Raw genomic sequence first — 20555 nt, forward strand, 5'->3', positions numbered from 1 at the left:
GCTTTCCTTTGGATTGTATTTCTCTCAACTATTTCTGTGTTTTCGATTTAGGATGTGTGTCTTTAATTTAGCTGTAGGTAATCTGTAGTGTAAATGAGAGACCTTGCTTTATAATGAGGGTTTTTTCCTTATTTACATTTAATTTTACAACTATCAGTTCTCTTTTATCATTCTTTGCTGTTTTCCTTGATGTCTGGTTTAGCTATTTAGACCACGTGTTGTTGGTTTTTATCTTCTCTGGGATTTGGCAAGGTATGTTCTTTTAATATCTACTAATAATAACTTCAAGGCTGTGCAAGTCTTATAATTAAACACTCTTATTTCCCTTACAGTTGCCCCTTCCCCTCCACCTCCCTGTAAGCCTCTATGAGTATACTTAATTCACTGCCCTTCCTGCCCATAGGCTCAGAGACCTCCCTGCACTGAAGCTGCTTCTCAAGCAGCTCAAGAATAATTTTTTATTTCAACAATAATTTGGTATTTATATCTTGTTCTCTACTTACAATAATTTTTTACATGTGATTATTTAGTTTGGTTGAAGTGCTCCCTTTTGCTCTTTTTTATTTTCTTTAATAAAGCTAATCCATTCTCGAACTCTTAATACTGATTCTGCTCTTCATAGGCAATAGCATTTCATGTAATTTTTTTCAAGGAGGGTATTGGAGTAATCTGTTTTCTGGACTCTTGTATATCTAAGGGTACATCTTTGCTCCTTTAAAAAATAAAACCAGTTTTATCTGGCTAAATAAATTCTTCAGCCAAACCTTTTCCCCTCAAGGCTCTGTCAACACTGGTCCCTTTTATTGGGGCATTTACTGTTACAATAGTAAAGTCGGGGGGCTGCCTGACCTCATTCGCTTGTTGATAATCTGCTTTTTTCTGCCTAGATGCTTGAAGATTTCATTTTTTTTCGTCATATGGATATTGTCAGAGACTAGGTGTCATTTAATGATTTTCCCCCAGAAAACAGTAAGACCGTCTATGTTACCTTTTCAGTTGTTTTGAAACTTCACAGAAGTTTTTGTCAGTTGTAGCTGTCAGTTGTCACTTCTGATCTCATTTTTCTGATTCTTCCATGGAGAAGTGTCATCTGTCATCTTTGTCTGACATCTTCTGTTTGAGATTATTTACTTTGTCTTCATATTCTGGAGGGACTCTTTCAAGTTCAGTGTCATAGCACTGCTTGGATACTTTGTCACATCGGTTCTTCTCAGTTTGGTTTACGTTTGTTCGGCTCTTGCTCTTTTTCTTTCCATGTAGTGCTTTCTCCTCTCACACAGCTCCACTTCCTCCTCGTCCTGTTGGCGTGGAATGGCCTTTTGATCCTATTTCTTGTCTATGTTGAGTCTCTTCGGGAGGATGCAGTTCACATATCCAGATTTTTCTCTTCTCTTCTGGATTTGTAATACTCATGGCTCCCTCTCCCAGGGAGTTTTCAGCATAACTTGGGTCTGTGGTGTTTTCTAGCTTCTACTTTTTTCCTTTTCCTTTCATTCTGTTGTGCTGGAATGAGAAGAAAGCCATCTGATTTCCATGTTCACCAGCAGGACCAGTACATGGAGTGGTCTGGGTTCTGCCCATTGGCCCTTGAGGTGTTGGCTAGATGCCTCTGCAGAGCTAGAGTGGGAGGAAGGGGGTGGGCTCAATGTCTTGCTGGGTTCTCAGGGGGCTACAGGCTCTGCAGGGTGGTTTTGATGGACCTCAGCGAGATCTTCTACCCCTGCCGTAGGGTTTTTCTGATGACCTTTCTGATGAGCCAGAGGCTCCTCCATCACATACAGAGCATGTAGAGGCCAAGGTGGGAGGATGAGGGTGTTGCAGTGCTGGTGTGTGGTGGCAGGGGACCGAGGGCAAGAAGACAGCAGCCTGGCAGGAAGCAGCTTCAGTGCAGGGAGGTCTCTGAGCCTGTGGGCAGGAAGGGGCAGGCCAGGTGTGCCTGGACTTCCTCCAGTGAGATGAGGCCACATTGTTTCATGAAGTAAAAGCTAGGCAAGTTGATAACTTTTCTCTTTGAATTTGGTTTTCCTCTAGTTAGTAGGAATTCTCTTAGAGCCTGACAGTACTTTTTTTTTTTTTTTTTTTTTTTTTTTTTTTTTTTTTTTGTCTTTTTGCCACTTCTTGGGCCGCTCTTGTGGCATATGGAGGTTCCCAGGCTAGGGGTCTAATCAGAGCTATAGCCACCGGCCTACGCCAGAGCCACAGCAAGGTGGGATCCGAGCTGCATCTGCAACCCACACCACAGCTCATGGCAACGCCAGATCCTCAACCCAATGAGCAAGGCCAGGGATCGAACCTGCAACCCCATGGTTCCTAGTCGGATTCGTTAACCACTGAGCCATGACGGGAACTCCCAGTAGTTTTTTTTTTTCCTCACACTGTTGTGCATTTTTCTTTCTTTCCTCCTCTTATTTTACCTAGTATGAGAGTGGGTGGTTGCCAGAGGTCAGAAGTCCCTTGTCAATATAGGGCAAGTAGTGGTAAATGAATTCTCAGGCAGACATGGAAGTGTATGTCATGCATGATTTCAGGTTTCATAATCAATAAGACCTTGTGCTTGAGTTCCCGTCGTGGCTCAGTGGTTAACGAATCCAACTAGGAACCATGAAGTTTCGGGTTCAATCCCTGGCTGCTCAGTGGGTTAAGGATCCATCATTGCCGTGCGCTGTGGTGTGGGTTGCAAACGTGCCTTGGATCCAGCGTTGCTGTGGCTCTGATGTAGGCCGGCGGCTACAGCTCCGATTTGATCCCTAGCCTGGGAACCTCCAAATGCCACAGAAGCGGCCCTAGAAACAGCAAAAAGACAAAACAAAACAAACAAACAAAAAACCAAAACCTTGTGCAACGGAGACAGATATCTCCAAGGAAACTAAAATATTAACAGCGTGCTCTGCTGCAGCAGTGGGTGTCCATGTGACTTAAATATCTTTCTTGGAGTTCCTGTTGTGGCTCAGCAGCAATGAGTAGCCATGAGGACACAGGTTCGATCCCTGGCCTCATTCAGTGGGTTAAGGATCTGGCATTGTGTGAGCTGTGCTGTAGGTCGCAGATGTGGCTCAGATCCTATGTTGCTGTGGCTCTGGCGTGGGGCTCCAATTCAACCCCTAGCTTGGGAATCCCCATATGCCACGGGTGCAGCCATAAAATAATAATAATAATAATAATAATAATAATAATTTTCTTTCCTTTTAAGTTTTCTAAATATTTTTTAATGGTTGTGTGTTATAATGACCCTTAAAAGCAGGATGTAGTCTTAGGCATTTCAGATCAACTTAAATAAGATGGAAACTTGTCTCTCTTTTCCCTTTGTTTCAGACTGTAATGCAAATGTACATAAGGGTTGTAAAGACGCCGCCCCTCCATGTAACAAGGTAATTGCTCAGACGTGTGCAAATATTATCTGCCTGTATATGGATTGTTGCTATTTGTTCTCTGTTTAGAGTTACTAATGATTAGATGTATTTCTCAAGTGGTCGTTGTAGTGATAAAATAACGCATGCTCCAAGTGTACACTTACTTAAATTATATAAAAACAGAGGGAAAGCTCCCTTTGTGTTGTGTGATGTGGGGTGGGGTGGGGGGGTAGGCTTTCTGTCAGGACCTGCTTAGTTCACCCACACACCCTCTAGAGCGGTAATTCTCAAATATCTGCCAGCATCAGAATCACCTAGAAGCCCCATTAAAACTCAGATTTCTGGGTCCTGCTTCCGGAATTTCTGATCCAGTAGGTCTGGGTGGCTGCTGAGAATTTGCATTTCTAACAAGTTCCCAGATGATGCTGTGGGTCCTGGGACCCCAGCATGAGGCCCACCCAACTAGAGTAAGTTCTCTGTGTTGGGGGGAGGGGGTGGGCTTGAGTTGTTGGAGGCATTACATCCTGTTGCTTGCTCTCCCCTGCTCAAGCCCTGTGTGAAATGCATGATGAGTGAGCATGATGGTCCTTCAGAGGGAAATTTGGAGTCCCTGACTCTGTGTTACTTGCATCTCATGTTGTGTCAGGTCACAGAGTTGAAGGTGACATTTCAGTGCTCAAGGTCGTTGTATCCTGCAGGTGGGAGGAATAGCCAGGAACAGCAAGAACAAATAGGAGGAAGGCAGCTCTGATAAGAGGTCCGTTTTGAGCCTTGATCGTGACATGTGAGCTGGAGATTTTCAGTCCCCCAGGATTTTACTAAAGCAGGATCTTTTTTTATTTTTCATCTTTTTAGGGCCACACTCTCAGCATATGGACGTTCCCAGGCTAGGGGTGGAATTGGAGCTGTAGCTGCTGACCTATGCCACAGCCACAGCAACTCTGGATCCTTAACTCACTGAGCGGGTCCCAGGATCCCACCCGAGTCCACACAGATACTAGTTGGATTTGCTAGCACTGAGACGCAACAGGAACTCCTGAAGCTGGGAGCTTGATGAGACACCTTCCTCATATATTTCATCACCATAACATTTTTCTCTTTGATGCATTTTATGTCTTTTGCTTTGAATTCCTTTTTGTTTAAAACAAAATGACAACGCAAATGATTAGTTAAGAAGCCTGTTTTGTGTAACTGGATGGACATCTTGTAGCTCAGTGGTGCTTTGATCTTATTTGTGTGTGTGTCTAATGTTCTTTACAGAAATTCCAAGAGAAATATAACAAGAACAAACCACAGACCATCCTTGGAAGTAAGTGATGTGGAAAATGGCAAGAACTTTTTTCAGTTTCATACGTACGGCACATTTTTTCCAATGTAAAATACCCCCACCTTTGGTTCTTTCGTTTTCCCAATTATTCCTTCTTTCATAGCATATGCTGGACAAAATTGGCATAATTTTTAGTTATACAAGAAGTTGAGAATGGCATAAACTTCTTTGGCAGCCTAATAGCCTTTGTGCTTTCTATATTACTTGATCTTTGATCTTAGGGAGAGCTGAATAGAGGAGGTTGCCTCTATTCATGATGTTATGATGTTGCCTCAATTCTGAGATGTAGACTAGTATAAAATGCGCTATTGATAACAACCTTTTGGGGGGGGGGAGAGAAGCACTTCATTAAATGCACATAATTTTGTTTTCCTAGCTGTAGCACATATTTGTCTCAACAATTATATGCCACACACTTCTTAAGAATCACAAAGTTAGGGAGCTCCCGCTGATCCACAATGGATCAGTGGCCTCTTGGGAGCACTGGGATGTGGGTTCAAACCCAAGCTCAGCACAGTGGGTTGGGGATCTGGCATTGCTGCAGCTACAGCTGGGATCTGATCTCTATAGCCTGGGAGCTCCATATGGCACAGGGTGGCCAAAAATGAAAAAAAAAAAAAAAAAAAAAAAAAAGATTCTTAACAGTCTTTGTAGCCTGTCATCAGAGCAACCAGTTATGTGTTCTTTTTTTGGTTTTTGTTTCTTTTTTTTTTTTTTCTGTCTTTTTAGGGCCACACCAAGTTCCCAGGCTAGGGGTTGAATTGGAGCTGCAGCTGCCAGCCTACGCCAGAGCTACAGCAACGCGGGATCTGGACCTGGTCTGCAACCTACACCACAGCTCACGGCAAAGCCATATCCTTAACCCACTGAGCAAGGTCAGGTTTTGAACCCGGATCCTCATGGATGCTAGTTGGGTTCATTTCTGCTGAGCCACAACGGGAACTCCCAACCTGGTACTTTTTAGTAGCCATGCTTGAGACCATGATCTCATCAGCTCCATCAGGATGATGGTGAAATTTCAGAACACGCCTGCATTTTGTTTGCCTATGATGAAGCTCAGTGGTTCTCTTTTTTTCTTGAGTTGTACATTGTTGAAATTTAAACAATTTCTCTCAGATAATTGGAAGACTTTGCCATTCTTTACCCTGTACACAAGGGTCAATCACAGCATTGTCCTAAGTTAGAAAATTCTTTGCTGTGTTGTAAGCAATTTTGCATTTCCTTCTGCCTCAATATTACATAGCTCGCCTGGTGGCAGGCGTTTTAAGTGTGTGGTCACTTATCATTTCAATGCTGCAGCGGTGTGACCGGTATTTTAAAAAGCACTTGAACTGAAGTCGGTGAAGTGCAAATTGATAGTGACATGTGATTGCGTGTGATGTTACACAAGGGTAAACTAGTGCAAGCAGTAATGAGCGTGACATTATTTACTCCCCAGCTTCTTCACCAGAAGTCCCTGCGACCTCAATTGTAAGGTGCCCCTCAATTTCATAAGGTTAAGCATGAAAAGATTTAAAAAGCATCTCACAGCTGATAGAATACTGTCTATTCCCTCTCTTAACTTAGGAGTCATCAGGGTAAAATTACCTCATCCATGTGTAAATTCCTTTCTAATATCTTGGGGTTCCGTTTGAGTTTTTCCCCCATTACTTGAGAAAGGTGTAGTATTAGACGCATAGTATTAGACGATTGAAATGTTTTCGGAGAGGTACTTTTAGTACACGTGAAATGCAAATGCATGGATGCCCCTAACATTTCATTCTGACCAGAAAGGTCCCAGGGCACCACTTCCTTCTCTTTAGGTGAGAGAGGACAGCCCAGCTTGGCTTGTAGGTTTTACCTGCCTGACATTCTTATAGCACAGAGAACAGACCTGCCAGCATTGTTCTAGTCTGTTGATGCACTGTGTGTGTGTGCTTGTTTATACACCCAATGTGCAGTCTGTTAATAGTGCTAATAACACCTTGCATCTATTTAGAGCTGGCTCTGAGGAGTACAAGCAGTGGTTTATGGGCAGCAGTCCCTGTGTTTCCCCATTCCAGTCTCCTGTTTGTTTGTGTCACCCCAGCTCTCCACAATCTCCAAGTGCCTCCAGCCTGGGTACCAGAAGGGTGGGAACTGGAAGGGACATTTGAAGCAGGTGTCGGGATGTGGCTGGGCGATTGCTTTCAAGGCTGGCATGTGACATTAGAAGAGGCCATTGGAACATTCAGCTTCGTGGCTTCGAAGTGACTCCCTGTGCTCGTTGGGATTACTGCCCCCTGTGGAAACCCATGAAGCATCTGTTCTGATTTCCAGATTCTTCATTAAGAGACGGCCCACCGCCTGGTCTCTCCCTGCACCCTTCCTCCTCTATGCCTATTGGGTTGCCAACGGGGAGAAAGGAAATGGCCAGCCAGGTCCACCCGCTGTCCAGGAGTGTCCCAGGCACCGCCTTGGAAAGGTAAGACTCGGGTGGTCTGACGCCCGGATGTCTCGGAGCCGCTGCTGGGCTGACTCTTCTTCCTGTCCCTCCAGCTTCAGGAGGTCGGGGACATCCCTGGAGTCTGAGAGTGATGGCAGCACCTGGAGAAGCAGGTCCCACTCTGATGAGCTGTTCCAGCCCATGGGTTCATCTCCCTCCACCGACTCCCTCTTAATGGAAGGTGAGGAGAAGGTGCCTTGGCATTTACTCGTGTTTCTGTGAGCCTTTGCTAAGAGGAATGTTTTCTGAAGGACATGAAATTGAAACATATGCTCTGTTCCTTTGAAAAGAATTCTGTTTCATGGTGTCCTTAAGGTCCAGGTTCTTCTGATAAAAAGAAGGAAAATGTAGCCCTGGAAGTGACTTCCGGACAGTGACCCAGGAACCATGATATATTTTTTAAACGGCCGTATTCCCCAAAGAGTATGTCATAAACATAATGAAGAGAGAGAAGTACGTGGTGTGCTTGCTGTTCTTTGAAAAAGTCTTACCACTGTTGGTGAATTGGGATAGGCTCATGCATTAAAAATATGTGTTTCACTTACTTAAGACTGAGCTTGCTTGGATCTCTGCGGGATTTATCCCCATCTGTTGCCTCCTACTTCAAGGAGGAATAAAAGCCATTTTAAAAAAATATGTTGTAGGATAGGACAGTCTGGGGAATTGCATGTTATATCCACGCTGCATTTATAAGCAAAGGAAAACCAAATGAAAAGAGAGTTGTGATGAGAGAAAGGAGCAAACTCTTCCCCAGGAATCTGTTTGTTTCAAATCCATTGTCACTGCCTCTTTACTTCTCTGAGCTGGAATCTAAGGAGTGCTGTGTTGATAAATAGGATTTAGTTTTCCTGAAGGGTGTGTGTGTGTGTGTGTGTGTGTGTGTGTGTGGTGGGGGGGGGGAGTGTTGTGAAATTCTGTTAGAAGAATCTGTACTCTCCCATGACTCGAGTCCTTACACCTGCTTCATGTTCCCAGGAAGGACAGCAAGCCAGGTAAAGTGCAAATGAAGCAGATAGACACAACATGAGCTTTGACTAAATGGTGCAGAGTAACCCAGGGTAAAAGAAATCAGAGGGTTCAAGATTCTGTGAGCATACTGTGGACTCTGCAGGTTACCAAAAATAAAACTAAAATGAGAGCAAGCCAAATCAAACAAACCAAAGAATTTTCCTTTTTTTTTTTTTTTTTTGCCTGTACGCAGTCACTGTTTTAACACCTGATTCTGCTTTGCTTTCACGAGAGCTGTCTTGATTTCCACCGTTGCCCTAGTTTGGTTTCAAATGTTTCAACTCCACATCAGCAATGCTTTGGCTGAGTTGTTTCTGTGTGCACAGCAGGTTTATGTAGGGTGATGATCCATAAACGCGGGCATTTGGGAAGATGTGTTCAGGTTATGTGTGTTACCCCACTCTTGGCTTTTCCCTTTTCAACCCAACTTAGACGTCGTGGATTCGTCTCTGTGGAGTGACCTCAGTGGTGACGCCCAGGAGTTGGAAGCAGAATCTTGGAGTCTGGTGGTGGACCCCTCATTTTGTAGTAAGCAGGAGAAGGATGTCATCAAAAGACAGGACGTCATTTTTGGTAAGCGTTGCAAACATGCTTCTTGGGCTGCAGCGGTGTGGTGCAGAGGAAAGAGCATGGAATTTGAAACCACACAGACCTAGATTCAAGCCTGGGTCCAAGTCCTGATTACTTGGTCTCATAAAATATTTAACTGACCTGGACCTTAGTTTTTCCTTTTGTAAAATGGGGATGATAGTTGGGGTTCAATGTCGTGAGGCTTAAATGAGGCATTGTTTGTAGCTGGGACAGAGCAAATTTTCTTTCTTCTAGCCTTTTCAAGTTTACTTAGGGCATTCTTTTACCTCTCCTCTCATAAGAATCACAGGGAATGCTCACATATGTTAAGGTCGATAAGGCTGCTGTACTTATGGCCCTGTCATCACACCAGGGACTGCCACTCACATAGACACAGTGGGACTGGCAGCAGCTGGATTAGGGCCTTGTGTGGTTGTGTGCCGCAGTGTTGAGTATGGATTCAACTGCAGGAGGGTTTCCTATTTCTTGCTATTTGGGATCAAGTTAGTCTGAAATAGGGGAAGTCAAATTATAGGCTGGTTAGGAAAAATTGAAGTTTAAAAAATTTTAAAGTATAAAGTAGATGCTAAGAAGTGGTTCAAGAAGATACCTTCCTTTAAAGACGAGACTAGCTCTTAGTTGGCACTAATCCTGTGTGTGCAAAGCATGAACCATAGAGTCCAGCGAGCTGAGGGCCCCTTCTCACCTGCGTGTGGCAGTGGCTGTGCAGGTCCGATGAGCTGATGTGTGCTCATGCTGGGAAATCTATCTAGGGCCGCAGCTGTGGGAGTTCCTTTGGAAAGGGTGATGCTGTCCCCTTTAGTATTTCTCATGCAATTTCTATTAGATAGCAATTTTTCATTATTTATTGATTTCATATATTATTAAAAATAATCTAACCCATTTGGGATGAACAACAGTACAGAGTAGTTCACAGCATGGCCTTTGGATCAGAAAGTCTGTGCTCAAGGGAAAATCCTTCCTTCTCTCTTCTTTGTCTCTCTCATTATATTTATTAAAAATTTTTTTTTAATGACCTCACCCAGGGCATGTGGAAGTCCCTGGGCCAGGGATGGAATCCAAACAATAGCTGTTACCTATGCTGGATCCTTTAACACACTGCACCAGAGTAGAAAATCCCATTGTCTCTCTTTTATTTTATTTACGTATTTATTTATTCATTTATTTTATTATTTATTTATTTATTTTTGCTTTTTTAGGGCCACACCTGCAGCATATGGAGGTTCCTAGGCTAGGAGTTAAATTGGAGGTACAGCCGCCGGCCTACACCACAGCCACAGCCATGCAGGATCAGAGCCACATCTGCGACCTACACCACAGCTCACGGCAGTGGCGGATCCTTAACCCACTGAGCGAGGCCAGGGATTGAACCCCACAACCTCATGGTTCCTAGTCGGATTCGTTTCTGCTGAGCCATGATGGGAACTCCATCTTCCCATTATTTGAGTTGTCTTTTTACTTTCTTGCTGATGTTCCTTGATCATGACACATTGCTTTCTCCTGGAAAAAGAGTAATTTCGGAGACAGATCTAGTAATAGAAAGGACCTGGTGTTGTATACACTGAGGAACTTCATTGTATTTAACTCAGTGTAGTTCGCCAAATTAATTGTGCTCCTACTCAATGCAAAAAAAAAAGAAAAAAGAAAGAAAGAAAATAGAAAAAAAGAGAGAAAAGAAAAGGGGTCAACTAAGCTGTATTTTATGTAACATTCAGGGGAAAATAGAACCCGGTTCCCAGCTGTGAAGGGACAAAGATGTGAGCTGGTTATATTATGAGCATTCAATATGTTATCTTCTTATATATAGACTTGACTTATAAATTTCCTCTTATAATGTCTGGAAAAAGAATAGTTTAATTTAATTTAATTTACTGTATGGCCCTAAAAGGGGTTCCCAGGCTAGGGGTCTAATCGGAGCTGTAGCTGCCGGCCCACACCACAGCCACAGCAACACCAGATCCAGGCCACGTCTACGATGTACACCACAGCTCACAGCAATGCCGAATCCTCAACACATTGATTGAGGCCAGGGATCTGACCGGCGTCCTCATACATACTAGTCAGGTTCATTAACTCCTGAGCCACAATGGGAACTCCGAGGATAGTTTAATATTTTGAGCTTACATTAAATGTTTAATCAATGCTGACTTTAATAGTGAGAGAGTATTATTCCTAAACATTCCCTCTTTTTTATTTTTCGTGCAGCATAGTGTTTAGCTACTAGTTTAGATTAACTGGGATACTTTTTAAAAAATTGAGGTATAATTGACATATTAGTTTCAGGTGTACCCCATAATGATTCAATATTTATATATATTACAAAATGATTCAATAAGTCTAGTTCATCCAACGATCCTTGGTTTTTTTTAAAAGCTTGTTTCTGCTCACCTGTTTCAGAGCTGATGCAAACAGAAATGCATCACATCCAGACCCTGTTCATCATGTCTGAGATCTTCAGGAAAGGGATGAAAGAGGAGCTGCAGCTGGACCACAGCACTGTGGATAAAATCTTCCCCTGTTTGGATGAGTTACTGGAAATCCACAGGCATTTCTTCTATAGTATGAAGGAGCGAAGGCAAGAATCCTGTATTGGCAACGACAGGAATTTTGTCATCAACCGCATCGGAGATATTCTAGTACAACAGGTGAGAAAGGTTTAAAAAAGTCCTAAAACCTCAAAATCTAACGGTGAGCAGACTCTCCAGAGTGTCCAGAGCCTACAGAGAGCTGGAATAGATTTCTTATGATTATTGATGAGTGGGTTTGGCTGGTTTCCTTTTCTGTGGTGTTGGTGTGTAGGACTGAGGTCCCGGGGGTGGGGTGGGGAGGTGGGGGGCAGTGACTGGCTCTCCCATGTGTCACAGGATGGCTGGATCATCACTGGCCCTATCACTGTTTTCAGTTCATAGGCACAAGTGAATCCCTTATGAAAATTTACTTAGACTTCTTCATGTGATGGGCTCTCTAATTACATGCCTACCCCAGGGAGCCCGTGCTGTTTCACCAGTGTCTCCTGGATAAGAGCTGTCTCATTTTAGGAGGCGTGAGGAGTTCCCGTCGTGGCTCAGTAGTTAACAAATCCGACTAGGAACCATGAGGTTGCGGGTTTGATCCCTGGCCTTGCTCAGTGGGTTAAGGATCCGGGTTGCCGTGAGCTGTGGTGTGTGCTGGCAGCTACAGCTCCAATTTGACCCATAGCCTGGGAACCTCCATATGCCACGGGAGCGGCCCAAGAAATGGCAAAAAGACAAAAAAAAAAAAAAAAAAAGAGGCTTGGGGCAGATCTATTATAATGAGAGCCCCCGAGTTCATGCCTGGGGATGGGTAAAATGAGCAAATCCCACTAAAAGGAGGCACTTTTTGGAGGAGTTCCTATCGTGTGGCTCATCGGGTTAAGTAAGAATCCGACTAGCATCTATGAGGATGCAGGTTTGATCCCTGGCCTCACTCAGTGGGTTAAGTATCTGGCATTGCTGCAAGCTGCAGTGTAGGTTGTAGATGCAGCTCAGATCTGGCATTGCTGTGACAGTGTCGTAGGCTGGCAGCTTCAGCTCAGATTTGACCCCAGCCAGGGAACTTCCATATGCCACGTATGTGGCCATAAAATAAAAGAAAAGGAAAAAAAAGGAGGCACTTTTTTAGGTGCTGGGGATGTTTGAAGCATCAGTGAGAATGGGCTGTGCCACTCTCCTAAGTAAAAAAAAAAATCTTACTTTTGATAATTTGCATTGCCTCCTGGTCTTTCCGAAAGAGGCTTTCCATTTCCAACATGCTAATACAGAAGTTAAATAACAGGTCTCTAGTGCCCTGAATATGGTGGACACTTTAAAAACGCTTCCATTTTATTACTCACTTAACCTTCACATCAGTGAGGTTGATATTAGTTTCCTTTAAAGTGAGGCCTGGAGAAGTAATGACTCAAGTTCACACATCTCATAAATGGCATGGCTGGATTTGAGTGAAGACTGTGATATCCTGAGGCATCTACAGTGACATTGTGGGGAAGCTTTCTACCATCTCTCTAGTCTGTAAGTCCCAGCGAGGTAGAGAGTCTTGTCTGTTTGGTTACTACTGTGTTTCAGCACCTAGATCAGTGCTTGGTACTACTGAATGAGTGGGTTACTTGGGAAAAACACACCAGGAGTTCACTCCAATGCCATGTTACAAAAGCCCCTTACAGCGTCTGAGGAAAGGCATAGAGATCCGTACCCACTCCCCTTAGTTTGGCTTTCTCTAGGTAGAGGCCAAAATATCACCTCCAAAATACTGATTTTGTCCGCATTTCACCCTGTCACACACACCAGTGGAGTTCAGCTGTTGGTCTATATGCTAAAAATTGGGGAGTTAAGTTCATTGATGTGAATATACTTAAAAACAAGTATTTTTAAGGCACGAAAAGAAAAGAATCTGACAGTTGTCCAAAATCTGCTTCCATGTGTCTAACAATGTAAAAATCCACATTAGTAGTAAGTTTTTAATCAAAGCATTATCTGCTTTGCATATTATCTTTAAAGACCTGGACCTGTTCTGTCTTCATAATTCACCTAAAACATATACAGTGTGAGGTTAAGAGACTATAAAGTACTTTGCAAGACAGTTTTTTTTTTTTTTTTTTTTTTGTCTTTTGTCTTTTTAGGGCTATACCTGCGCCATATGGAGGTTCCCAGACTAGGGATCAAATGGGAGCTGTAGCTGCTGGCCTAGACACAGCCACAGCAACACGGGATCTGAGCTGCATCTGCAACCTACACCTACACCTACACCACAGCTCATGGTAACGCCGGGTCCTTAACCTACTGAGCAAGGCCAGGGATCAAACCTGCATCCTCACAGATGCCAGTCAGATTTGTCTCTTCCATGACGAGAACTCCTGCAAGATAATTTGAATAAAAATGTCTGAATGTTTGTGAACGTGAATCTGAGTGCATTCAAAAATGAAGTGCAAGATTATTTTATCGCTTGAAGGTATTTGCATCCATCTGTCTTTCCTTGATACAAGTCATGACTTCTTTTATTTTACTTTTTTTGGTTGCATCCGTGGCACATGAAAGTTCTTGGGTCAGGGATCAAACCCACGCCACAGCAGTGACAACACCGGGTCCTTAACCTACTGCACCACCAGAGAACCTCCAGTCATGACTTTTAATTCAAATCATTTAAAACATTTTTGTTTTTATGTCACCTTTCATAGTTAACAAAAATTTCCCATCTTTACTGGTTCTATATTTTATTTAATTTGTGTGGATAAAAGCAGGGCTTAAGTTGAGAACAAGGTTTGGGAAGTTGGCCATGACATGGGGTGAGCCTGGCAGTCATTTAGATGCTGCACAGACGTCTCCACTGCAGGAAGATTCTTGGTATTCAGAGAAGAGGATTAAGTTGGCTTTTGTGTTCCTGTTGGTGGGTATGGCAAAGGATTCCTTCCCCTGCTATGCAAATAAAGTTCTCTCCTGAAGAATATATTGGCAAAATCTTCAGACAATGGCTGTGGGAGTGGCGCTCTGTGGGAACGGGGGAGAGCCAGCTGTCGAAGGATGTCTGGGAGTGTTTGGGGAAATCCCACAGTCCAACCTAGGATGCTGCATGGATCTTGGGAGGCTGGGCTGGAATATGATGGCAGTCTAGTTCGTGGGAACTTGTGGGTGTTGGGAGAACTTGTGAACTTGTGGAATGACGTTGGATAGAGCAGTGGTTTTCCAACTTCTGGTACCTAAGAATGTGCTTAAGCTTGTTAAGAAGGAGGACTCCTTTGCTCCCAACCCTGGTGTGCTGTTAGATGGGACTGGGTCTGGGATTTAGCATTTTTAAATTATTTTCCCCCCAATGGTAGAATCTTACAGAGCTAAAATAGAGTGTCCCGGTCAGGTTACTGATAGTGATACAGCAAAACCACAGACTCTTTCTATTGCCATGAAGATTCCTCTTCTGGTGGTTTTATAGCCACCCCTACTTTCCTCCTGTCCCCAGCTACTGGCAACCACTAATCTGTTCCCTTTTTCTATATTTTGCCATCTCAATAATGTTATATAAATTATGTACATGTTATATAGATTATACACCGTAAATGCCTGTTGGGTTGCCCTTTTTTCACTGAGCATAATTCTCTCAAGCATCTCAATGGCTGTGTATGTCAATAGTTTGTTCCTTTTTATTGATGAATTTTATTGATGGATTGATGTACCACAGTTTGTTTAATCATTCACTTGTCTAAGGGCATCTGGATGTTTCTAATTTTGAGCTATTGGAAATAAAGCTTCTCTAAACAATCACACCCAGATTTGTGGGCATGTTTACATTTCACTTCTCCAGGGTCACTACCTGAGCGTATAGTGTCAGGGTTGTATGGTTGGTAGGTGTGTGTTTCATTTTGTAAGAAACTACCAACTGTTTTTTGGAGTGGTTGTTCCATTTTACATTCCTGGCAACAATGGACAGGTAACCCAGTTTATCCACCTCTTCACCAACAATTGGTGCTTTCAGTACTTTTTATTTAACTATTCTTTGATATGTGTAGTGATATCTCCTTGAGGTTTAAATTACAAATCCCCAGTGGCTTATGATGTTGGATATCTTTCTAGTGCTCATTTACCATCGGTATATCCTCTCTGGTGAAATGGCTGTTTCTCTCTTTTGCCCATTTTCTAATAGCATTGTTTTCTTACCGTTGAGTATTAATATTTCTTTATATGTTCTTAATATTTATTTATATATATCTGACTAGCTGTTAGTCAGATATGTGGTTTGTAAATGCTTTTTCTAAGTCTATAACTTCTATAATCCTGGTAAGGTCCAATAAGTTATGCTTTTGGTTTCAAGTCTAAGAACTCTTTGTCCAGCCTGAGATCCCAAAGATTTTCTCCTAAAGTCTTTATGGTTTTATGTTTTACATTTAAGTTTGTGATTTACTTGGAGTTAATTTTTGTATAAGATATGAGACTTTGGTCAGGGTTATTTTTTTGGTCTGTGGATGTTCGTTTGCTCCAATATCATTTGTTTAATGGGTTGTCCCTCCTCCAATAAATTGCTTTTGCCCTCTGTCAAAATCCGTTGGGCATTTTGGGTTCCTGTTTTGTTCCATCAATCTGTGTGTGTCCTTCCACAGTCATAATTGCAATTGTTATATAATCTTGAAATTGAGTAGATTGAGCTGTCACTGTTATTCTTTTTCAAAATTGTCTTTATTCTAATTCCCTTAACTTTTCACATAAATTCAAGAAAATTCTTGTCTATTACAAAAAATTGTTGCAATTTGTCAAGAATTGAATTAAACCTGTATATTAACTTGGGGAGAACTTACAACTTTACTGTGTTGAGAGCCTTCCAATCTATGAATATGGTACATTTATTTAAATCTTCTTTATTTCTTTCACTAGCATTGTGCAGTTTTCAGCACATAAGACCTGCATGTTTTGTTATATTTGTACCTAAGTATTATTGTTGTGAGTGTTGGCCTCAAACATAGATAAAAATGTAAGCAAAACTGAAAAGACCAGAGTGTTGTACATTTAAATGTACTTTCTAAGGAGGTGTAGGTGTGTTCTGGTTTGTTTGTTTCTCTCTTTCTTTCTTTCTTTCTTTTTTTTTTTTGCTTTTTAAGGCTGTACCCAAGGTATATGGAAGTTTCCAGGTGAGGGGTCAAATCAGAGCTACAGCTCACAGCCACAGCAACAGCAACATGGGATCCAAACTGAGTCTGTGACCTATACCACCGCTCATGGCAATGCTGAATCCTTAACCCACTGAGCGAGGCCAGGGAGCAAACCGGCATCCTCATGGATTCTGGTTGGGATCGTTAACCACTGAGCCACAAAGAGAACTCCCATGTTCTGGTTTCTATTGCAGTGACCTTCAACACAGACATATATACCCAGGGTCATCAGAGTCTGAAACATTGGCATTCAAATAATTCAGCTAATTCTCTCCAAACCACCTTATGATTCCAAGTTGATTCCCATGTAGATTTTTCTACAGAGATTTTTCTATAGGTCAAGATTATTGAAATATGTAGCTCACATCTCTACTCGTGTCCATCAGTTAATAAGTTGGTCTTCTGATTACTCCTCGTTCTCTGTCACTTGGCTAATGACAGCCTGCATCTTGATCTATTTGTGATGACAAAAGTCAAATTCTCAACTGAGGATTGAGTTCATGGACATGATCAGTTAGCCAGTGTAATGTCAGTCTTCCCAAGGATCCCCTTACCCTTCCTTCAATCTATAACAGAATTAAGACATAAATTGAAATTATAAAGTCCTACAAACACACAAAAAAATGGAAGATATCAAGTGTTTTTCATTTGGATATTGATAATCGAGTTAGTTCAATAAAATATAATCACATTAGGTTGACGTCTTCTTCTTACCTCTTGACTTCTTCTTCTTCCTCCTTTAATTTAAAAAAATGTCTGGGGAAGAGAAGTAATTGTGGTTGGAAATTCCAGGATGTTTATTCTTTATTTGAAAAGAATGCATCAAAATAGATGAAAATTGCATGTTCTTTTCAGTGTTTAGAATTGACTAAACTTATAAGCCAGCACTAAAATGTTATTCTTCTCAGTTTTCAGAAGAAAATGCAAATAAAATGAAGAAAATATATGGGGAATTCTGTAGCCATCACAAAGAAGCTGTTAGCCTCTTTAAAGAACTCCAGCAGAATAAAAAGTTCCAGAATTTTATTAAGGCAAGTACTTTAAAACTCTGTTACAAACTGGTAAGCCAGTTCATGCTTGTTTCCTACATGATCCAACTGACTCTCAGGTGTGAGTGTGTTTTGGGGATGAGAGAATTGATAGGGTTGTGACAAAAATAGATAGTCTCTTTTTCTGTGTTGGTAAAATATTTCTCCCAAATCATTTGTTTTTGTATCTTTTATTTGTGAAGTTGTGTTCTCCAAACATCCAAGCACTTTTGTAATACTCTATGAAGCTGTTTCATGCTCTGATGAGTGATGAATCCAAAAAACCACAGTAAAAATAAAGAATCCGACCCACCCCCACTGGATTAATTGAAGCAAGTCTGTGACATACATCATTTCATATATAACCTGTATCTCTGAACAATATATCTTTAAAAAATCATAGTGCCAGAGGAAGGAAAAAATCACGGTGGCATTATTACACTTAAATAGACAATAATTCTGTATATATATATATATATATATATTTGTCTTTTGTCTTTTTAGGGCCACACCTGCGGCATATGGAGGTTCCCAGGCTAGGGGTCTAATCGGAGCTACAGCTGCTGGCCTACACCACAGCTACAGCAAATGCAGGATTCCAGCCGTGTCTGTGACCTTCACCACAGCTCACAGCAACACCAGATCCTTAACCCACTGAGTGAGGCCGATCAAACTCTCAACCTTATGGTTTCCAGTCGGATTCGTTTCTGCTGCACCACAACAGGAACTCCTTAAATATCTTCAAACAGCTGGCTAGTATTCAGATTTCCCTGATTATCTCATTAAGTTGGATTGGTTAAGTCAGGATTTGACCAAGTTTCATATATTGCACAAGGGGGTTATATCATTTAAATCTCCTTTCAACTGAATGCTCCCCATCCCTTTTTTTTTTTTTTTTTTTTTTTTTTTTGTATTTTCTAGGGCCGCACTCAAGGCATATGGAGGTTCCCAGGCTAGGGGTCTAATCGGAGCTGTAGCTGCCGGCTTACACCACAGCCATAGCAACGCAGGATCCGAGCTGCGTCTGACCTACAGCACAGCTCACAGCAACACCAGATCCTTAACCCACTGAGCGAGGCCAAGGATCGAACCTGCAACCTCATGGTTCCTAGTCAGATTCGTTAACCACTGAGCCATGACGGGAACTCCCCCCATCCCATTTTTTTTTAAATCATCTAGCTTATTTATTGAAGAAATTTGTCATTTTGAGCTTCATGGATTCTAAAGTTTTTTATCTACAATTTAAAAAAAAATGCTACCAGTCTTCTTAAAAAAAAAAAAATTGTACATGTGTATTGAGAACTTGAAAAGAATGCTTTGAGATTATGAGAAAAAATGTTGTCCTGATTAGAGAAAACTTTATGCTATGATGATTAATAACAAATGTAGAAAAAAACCTGTTGGAAAAACAAATAGTTAAGTGCAAACTCAGGTACAAAATGTAACTTTAATTTCTGAGTATTTTTCAAAACTTTTGCTATTCATGAATCTTAGCACTAACAAGTATTAAAACTTGCTCATTTTTGGAATTAACTGTAAGTACATCAGAGTAACTTGAAACTTCTCAATCTTGGAGAGTTGGGTTATTGAAATTAATGACAGCGTATAATGACCGTCATTTTAATTGATGTTGCATATTATATAGTAGAAGTATACTGTGGCAGAGTCTTTGTGTAATTAAAGTTTCTACCTAAAAAGAAAATCAGGTAGAGTTTGTGTATATTAAAAATATATATATGTGTACATTTTAAGCTCCGAAATAGTAATCTTTTGGCTCGACGCCGAGGAATTCCAGAATGCATTCTGCTGGTCACTCAGCGCATTACGAAATACCCTGTCTTGGTGGAAAGGATACTGCAGTACACAAAGGGTGAGTGATGACTTCTGGGACAAACATTTGCCTCTTTCATTGGTTTTAACCATAGCCGAAGTGTTGTAAATAGCTATCAATACTTGTGCCCTCTGATTCATAAGATTTTTCCTTATGGAAAAACCATAAAGCGTACGAATTGGATCCATTTTGAAAAGTTGCCTGTCATAATGTATCTTGGCCAATAGCCTGAATTTTTCCAAGCAGTCCAAGGCAAGCAGGCTTCGTTATACTTGGACCCTGCCTTTCCCGTCTATATTTTCCCCATATCCAGACCCTAAGACCTCTTCTTCTTCATCTTCCTGTCACTCCCCGGCAGTCTGATGAAACATGCGATTGATCCTCAGCTCCCCCAAGTGGTGATTTATTAGATCAAGAATGATTTATGGAGGGACCATTTTTGACTCTGGCAATTCATTCAGTTCCAGGGCCCAACATCTGGGCATCTCCTAAGAGACTATTAATGCACAAGGCTGGACTATAAGCTCCTTGAGGGGCCTAGATTCAATACCTAATGCAGTGGCTGGTACAGAACAGGCTATCTGTAAACATATCAGTGCGGCAAATGGGTAGATAAAAATGCCTATTCCTCCAGCTAGCTGACTGATCTGGAGTACATTAGGGTGGAAGTTATTATGTTAACAGGGACTTGGATTTGGCCTTGTGTAAACTTGTGTTTGCTTTGCAGATCCTTGGTTCTGCCGATCATTAGTTGGGCAAGTGGATGAAATGACTTGGGCAGGCTGGGCTAGTTTCCTCCACTAAGGAGAATAATAGTCCTTATCTTATGGACTTGTTATAAAGGATGAAGTGAGATTGTTTCAGAAAGTGTCCAGTACACAGCTTGGTGTAATTAAGGTGCCCAATAAGGGGAGCTATTTTTATGATCTTGGCTGTAATCAAATGACTTGGAGATCCTGAAAATGGTGGAGAACATAAAGGCCCCCTCTGGAAAAGTCAACTTCTAACATCCTTTTTTTTTTTTCAGAAGGGGTAGAAATGCGTGATTTAGTCTTTCGATTTTTTCCCATCACATTAGGATAGGACCTAAGTTCAGGCAGGAATGGTGACATCGATTCCTTATGTCTAGTTTTTTTGTTTTTTGTTTTTTGGTTTTTTTCTCTTTTTGCCATTTCTAGGCCCGTTTCCGTGCATATGGAGGTTCCCAGGCTAGGGGTTGAATCAGAGCTGTAGTCGCCGGCCTACGCCAGAGCCACAGCAACTTGGGATCCGAGCCATGTCTGCGACCTACACCACAGCTCATGGCAA

General features: G+C 41.9%; 1 protein-coding gene across 6 annotated transcripts in view; it reads left to right on the forward strand.

The window, feature by feature from the left end:
* Positions 1 to 20555, forward strand: part of ARHGEF28 (Rho guanine nucleotide exchange factor 28) — a 341373-nt gene that overhangs the window by 251703 nt on the left and 69115 nt on the right. For all 6 annotated transcript variants that reach the window (XM_021084443.1, XM_021084441.1, XM_021084442.1 and 3 more), the window contains 8 exons: positions 3313 to 3368; positions 4611 to 4659; positions 6976 to 7120; positions 7195 to 7322; positions 8582 to 8722; positions 11138 to 11385; positions 17297 to 17419; positions 19169 to 19286. In XM_021084443.1, the coding sequence (XP_020940102.1) occupies positions 3313 to 3368; positions 4611 to 4659; positions 6976 to 7120; positions 7195 to 7322; positions 8582 to 8722; positions 11138 to 11385; positions 17297 to 17419; positions 19169 to 19286 (1008 nt within the window). The remainder of the gene's footprint in view (positions 1 to 3312; positions 3369 to 4610; positions 4660 to 6975; positions 7121 to 7194; positions 7323 to 8581; positions 8723 to 11137; positions 11386 to 17296; positions 17420 to 19168; positions 19287 to 20555) is intronic.

Source organism: Sus scrofa, chromosome 2 (assembly GCF_000003025.6).
Source record: "Sus scrofa isolate TJ Tabasco breed Duroc chromosome 2, Sscrofa11.1, whole genome shotgun sequence".
Taxonomy (NCBI): Eukaryota; Metazoa; Chordata; class Mammalia; order Artiodactyla; family Suidae; genus Sus; species Sus scrofa.